Below are 6402 nucleotides of genomic sequence, written 5' to 3' on the forward strand. Positions count from 1 at the left end.
AAACTGCCAAACTGGACAAAGAAAAGTATTAAGGAAAGATCGATACCATAAATCTCCATGGAACCTTGATTGTGAATTTTGTAGCTGTGCAGTGGAGACTTGAGATTGCTACTCTTTTTCACTTGCAGGGTTAGTCAAGCTATAGGGAACAACGCTCCCTGTAGGACGGGGGTCACCAAACAAGTAGTTGATTGGCAAACTGAACTGGAGTGGGTCCAAAATCTGAGAAGGGTAGGAAGCTCGATGTCATTGGACAAAAATTCGCATCGAATGTGTGCATCTACAGCGTATGGCTGGAATAGTGTTGTTTTTCCCAAAATTACGTAACTTTATGTTACCTTACTTTTATTTATATAATTTATGCAATCTTTTTAAAATTTATAATTTTCTTTACCTATCCATTAAAAATAGTGATATAACCACTTATTCACAAAAGACATCAATAAATATTTTAATCCATATTTATTAATTTTAATTTCTTGTTTTATGTTCATAAATTTATTTTTTATTTATAATTGTTTGTTTGTATACCGAGCGTAAAAACCTTATATATATATATATATATATATATATAATTGATGGTAGGTCCAATTGTCCTGCTGAAAACAACATTTTGTTTGAGTATACATACACTAATCTATACATTGTGCATATATAATAATGATTAATGGATGATCGAACACAATTAAATATTTCAAATCCGATTGATCGGACTCACTAATAATCCACTTATGAACGGATGTTCTATAAGGTCTTTCTTGTCTAAATTGGGTAAGACTAATATACGTATATATATATATATATAGATACATAACTATCTCACCCATATTAAAAATAAAAGCGTTAAAAAATATAGTTATAGATATACACACACACACACAGAGATGCACTAATGGATGCGCAATATACAGCACGAATTGCATTATTAAGTGATGGGCTATAAATACTTTTATAGTCAACCATTTTCATTATTTCTATATAATCATATATCGAGATAATATTATTATTACATTAAGTTTCTCAAGTTATGTAAACTCAAATATCAAAACTAATAAAGTTTAAGCATGAATAATCTTTCCAAAATTGACATGCGGCAATATTTGTTTGCCTTATGTTATGTTTATTGGTTGCGTAAATTTCTGAAACTTGATTTAATGTGATAATTTTATATTTTGCCCAGTCCACTTTTCTATTTATTTCTCTCTTAGCCATTTCAATATTTTGATGATATTATTATAAATATTATTAATTTTTGAATTTTATTTTATATTTTCGATTACAACGTCAAGCAGGAAGGAAACATCGTTATATATGAAATCAAAGATGCAATGACGAATATGCACGGTCTCCCCCCTACACACCACAGGAGTGACACGGCTTAGTCACGAAGACTAGAGTTGCCCCCACGGGCATTATTCTTCTCGTAAATACAATTATGCCAAGCTTCAAAGGCGGCTGCTCGACTGAACATTCGCATTGATGCTTATAATAATGCAAGTGAACTGGCCATAAGGCAGGGGTCCTATCACGCATTAAAGTTCGATAAGAGTGCCATACCACCGGGGCTTTAGATTTGGGAACTCACCAAATGCATCAACAAAAAGCACTATTTTTCTCTGCTGAAACAAAAATGCATTCTCAATCCATTGTCCGATGCTCCTTCCACAGAAAGTACATGTCTGCATTCTCTAGTTCCGCAAAATGCGAAATAATTGTCAATACTATATCAAGCTCAGTCCTCTGCACTGCAGAGTTTCGAGTATAGAGTGAAGAAGCAGCAGGTAAAAGGCTGAAGATACATAATTTTGATACAGATCACCATTTTCACTTCGAAAACAATCATACGTACCATCCTAAGAGCTGTGTAGCTTGATACATCAGAAGAGAACCTCAATCATTCTCCTATATTATTATGCTATCTAACACTATATCTCTATATGGTGTGTAGCGAGAGAGCAACAGAGACCGACCTTGTGCTGTTGAAACCAATTTCAGAAGCATCATCTCCACATTAAGGCAAAGCTTCAATGAGAGAGAAAATAACAAACTTTCCTCGAGAGGAAATAAATTTCAGAACTTTCAGCAGCTCTTCTTTGTTTAAGGTACTTGTTATCCAAAATTGTCCTCCTCTCACATTAATCATCACTCCACTCAGCTCAGCAGCTGGCGGCTTCTCTATGATGGGACAGATCTCCCATTGCTAGTGCAATGAAGAATTTGATGGACGAGGTTGTCGGGGAGTTTCTTTGTTGCCTGAGAAAGATAAGAGTTCAGTTGAAGCAAGTTTCAAATGTAACTTCAGGGAGACAAAAAACTGAAAGAGAGAGAGAGAGAGATACTTGGAAGTGTCTCATATGCAAGATCGGTTCACACCCAACATCAGCGATCGATTTCCCATGAGGTGTCTGTGATTTGAATCTCTCTGCACGGAAGGCCAAGAGAGTATTTTTCTCATCGGGCAGTTGATGGCAGACTGTTAGGAGGGAGGTAAGAGAGTTCATCTGCAAAGAGAATTGGACATTAGGATTACGACTGGAAACTACATCACATTTTAGAGACTCGCCTGTTAGACAGAATATATTATGCAGAGACAATGAGATTAACAGCAGAGATAGTTTTTGAGCTGACCTTCATGTACGGACAGGAAGCACAGCCTCCATGTATAGAACAGCCCTCTCCGCTTGCAACTCCCGGTACAACTGGCAACATTAAATCACCTATTTTGCCTGGATTTACACCAAGGGACGACTGGTCTGATGATGTTTTTGTCATTGATTCAGATGAAACTGGGAATACAATCTCCACAGAGATCTTGGCACCCGACGTTGGAGATTCAGCCGAACCTAAAACGTTGCGGACTGCTGCAACAATAGAAGTCACCATTCCCGACTCTGTCCCCAGTACGAACTGGAGATGTTCTTTCACATTTCTGTCCAAGGCTTCTTGAGCCCTCTGCTTAATGAAATCTAGTATGTTCCGGGTGGACCCCACGACCCCCATTCCTCTTCTCTTTGCCTCCATTGCCAGGGAGAACATCTCTCCAGGGACCTCAAAGTGGGCAGTTAGGAAGGCATCGGAATACATCTCATTAATCTGTTCCACAACTTCATGCCCGAAGAGGTGATGGACAATACAAGTTCCATCCTCGTAGTAGTGCAAGCGGCGTAAAAGTGACCTGATCGATTCTTTGTTATGTGCGCAGTGTATTTCACCAATTTCTTCATCAGTCATCATAGTCATCTGCTGGAACAGCTCCTTAATGTTCGCTCCCATGTAAGAATCTGGGCCATAGAGAACGTGTAAATCTGGCACCTGAGCAAAAGCCTGTGAAGAAAGAGATCTCGCATCAATTAAAAAAAAAAAACAAAAGGCAGTATGTCCTTCATGCAATAGCATGGGATCTGAAAGTATGATGATATGAACAGAATCGAAGCTATAAACCTGCAAAATGGTCTGAACAACATTTGATGAAGTGCAGGTAATTGTAGGCACGAGTTCGTGGGCATAAGCCTTCGTCTCGAGGGAAGTATTTATGTACACAACGTGCAAAGATGGAGGAGATTTTGAGCCTTCCGCCAAATAATCCATGTAGGCAGGAGCAGATGCAGCATCCGCCAGTGAACAGCCGATTCGATCGTCAGACATCCGATAGACACCGATCTGCATGTAAAAAGCACAGACAAGATCAACGATCTTTGTTTCACAGATAACTTAAGTTGATTAACAGCAGGAGATCTGAAGACAAACATCAGATGAGAAACTACCTCAGAAAATCTAGCCTGATCGAGGATTGCACGGACGTTCTCCGACATGAAGTCTACTCCGAGAACTGTTATGAACTGGCACCCAGCTTTTGCCATCTTAACGGCTGAGTCAGCCATGACCAAAGAATCGGAAATGTGGATGTGGGGCCATTCCTTCTGTGCAGCTGTGAGGATTCCTTGGACTTCCGGGTCCATATAGAAGTGTGCCACAACACCAATCTTCTTCTCCTTAAGCACACCAACAAGTTCTTTCACCTTGAACCCGTCCGGAGATAAATATCTTGCCTGCAATGATACTACAACGAAACTCAGGTTCTTCATTGCAGTTAGCAACTTTCTAGCTAATATAGGCTTAGATCAGATCCCTGAACTAAACCTCGACGGAAAAATACATAAAAGAAGACTGGAAAGTTACCAACCTGAGCTTCAGCATAGCTGCCCTTGGCATGGATGCCACCGGCCGTAACGACCAGAGACGGGAATGGCTGGAAAGGAGCCTTACCGTCACGCTCAGCCATTAACATCTTAGTTCTCTTCTGCATGCTAATCAACACGTTATGCCATGTGTTGACACGGGAACGTTCACCACCGCGGGGCAACCCCACATTCAGAGATGCCAAGTCCTCCGTTTTCAATTCTAACACCTCCTCTGGTGCGGCACCGTCGAGCATCCAGACCAAGCAAGAGCAGAACCCTCTGGTGATCTCAGAATCACTGTCAGCGCCAAACCTCATCTTCCCATCTTTATCCATCGTAGCCTCTAACCACACCTGTGGGCAGTTGGTACGAGAGAACCATCAATGGAACAGGCCAAGGCGCATAAAGCGAATTCCTTTCCTAGGAGCTTGGGGGGGGGGGGGGGGGGGGCTTCCATTTTTCTAACGAAATAATGGAAAAGATTAGAGCTTTGATTGGAATTCGACCTGAGCAGTGCATCCCATGACCCGGTTCTTGTCGACGCGAGCCGAGTCGGAGAGCCTGGGGAGGAGGGTGGCGTAGTGGAGCAACCGCGTCACCCTGTCAACGGGCTCCGACAGGGACTGGAACTCGGAGACCAAAGACTGGAGCTTGGAGGAAACGAGGTCGGACGTTGGGGATGGTGAAGAGAAGGTGAAAACAGAGCACGCGACGAGGGAGGTAGGGTTCTTGGAGTCGCGGGATTGGGCTAGGGGGAGGTGATGTCTCTCTCTATGCTGGGGGCGGCGGGAGGGGGAAGGGAGGAGCCTGATGGGGAGGGATCTGGGGTTGGAAGTAGGGTTTGGAGGGAAGCCGAAGCGAGGGGAAGGGGGAGCGGACCTCATCATGCCCGTAGCTGCTGCAGCAGAGTCCATATGCAGTAGTACCACTAGAGACAGAGGGGGCAGAGATAAACAGAAACAGAAAGAGAGAGAGAGAAGCTCGAAGAGAAAGGGGCTAAGTTCACAAGCAGGAGAAGAGGAAGAAACGGAGAGGGAGGAAGCAGGAGAGCCTTTTAATTAGAGGGAAGGAGAGGCCGAGGCCGAGGCAGAGGCAGAGGCAGAGGCACGCCCACCACACCCCACCCAACCGCTCTGCTGCGGAAACTACCCGTGAAGCATACTCTCTCTCTCTCTCTCTCTCTCTCTCTCTGTGTCACTCCCCACTGTTGCCACGCTATGCTATGCTACGCTACGCTTCTGATCCATATCATCATCATCGTCATCATCATTGTGTTTGTATATACATGTCCGTATACATATATATATATATATATATATAGATTTCATTCATCGGGATGAATCAATCATGCACATCATGCTAAGACGATATTGAGTTATGTTCTTTTTGACGTATCTGCTAAAGCTCATCCCCAAAGATTTTCTTACTAGTCGTGGTTAGGATAAAGTATTGGTTATTTATTCTCATATGATATAAAATAAAATATCATATGCATATCCTTATGCAAAGAAGAAAAGTGCTTAGAACCATAGAGATTTTCGTGTATAAAAATATACGTATCGATTGCTTGCGGCCATCGTGCGCAAACTGACAAGACAATGGCCATGAAAGATTTCAATTTCCTAGACTAGACTAGATTGCAATAAAATTCCCCTAGAAAAGCAGTTCCTTTCCCCTTCTTCTTCTTTTTATTTTTTTTTTTATTTTTTTTTTTGTGAAAGCAGTTATGGGAGTTATTTGGAACGATGGGAAATCACACTCCTCGCACTCTGCCTGCCCGGATTGTGGTAGCTTATGATCGGCATGGCTTCCCATCCTTCATGAGGCGCAATCCGCCACCGAGCTGCGTGCTAAATATCAGCGGGTTCAGCTTATATTAGCTCCCTTAAGTTCGAGAGAACCCTTTTGCAAACTCTTTCTTCTTCTTTTCTTTTCTTTTCTTTTTTTTTTTAAAAAAAATTACGTGTCAAACTTTCACTTTATGATAACTATGATTGCATAAAAACAACTTGATTTCTTCTATAATATTATCTTCGTGGTAGAGATCTGCTATTGCTTTGTAGTATGGTTCTATCAAAGCTCTTTACATGACGAGCATCATGATGCTGCTGATGATGATGATGATGATGATGATGATGAATTGGTAATGATCCATCCAACTATACAGTTAACAAAAGGATTGGAACTTGTAGATAGATAGCGGGATGAAAAAAAGGATACG

General features: G+C 41.7%; 1 protein-coding gene across 1 annotated transcript; it reads right to left on the minus strand.

Moving 5' to 3' along the window:
* Positions 1-1617: 1617 nt before the first annotated feature.
* LOC116188167 (quinolinate synthase, chloroplastic) lies at positions 1618-5380 on the minus strand. Its single transcript, XM_031517346.1, has 7 exons — positions 4688-5380; positions 4184-4534; positions 3765-4049; positions 3442-3660; positions 2629-3324; positions 2340-2501; positions 1618-2253 (listed from the first exon to the last, which is right to left on the minus strand). Exons 1-7 carry the CDS (start codon positions 5093-5095, stop codon positions 2176-2178), a joined length of 2199 nt encoding a protein of 732 aa, XP_031373206.1. The 5' UTR covers positions 5096-5380; the 3' UTR covers positions 1618-2175.
* Positions 5381-6402: the final 1022 nt, after the last annotated feature.

The sequence above is a fragment of the Punica granatum genome, chromosome 8 (assembly GCF_007655135.1).
Source record: "Punica granatum isolate Tunisia-2019 chromosome 8, ASM765513v2, whole genome shotgun sequence".
Taxonomy (NCBI): domain Eukaryota; kingdom Viridiplantae; phylum Streptophyta; class Magnoliopsida; order Myrtales; family Lythraceae; genus Punica; species Punica granatum.

What these genes read in the sequence shown, in the direction of transcription:
- LOC116188167 (XM_031517346.1), bottom strand. Translation starts at nt 5,095, where the DNA reads ATGGACTCTGCTGCAGCAGCTACGGGCATGATGAGGTCCGCTCCCCCT. An exon ending in TCATGGGATGCACTGCTCAG is followed by an intron (nt 4,535 to 4,687) that starts GTCGAATTCCAA and finishes AACTGCCCACAG; the next exon opens with GTGTGGTTAGAGGCTACGAT. An exon ending in ATCAGGCTAGATTTTCTGAG is followed by an intron (nt 3,661 to 3,764) that starts GTAGTTTCTCAT and finishes TTTTACATGCAG; the next exon opens with ATCGGTGTCTATCGGATGTC.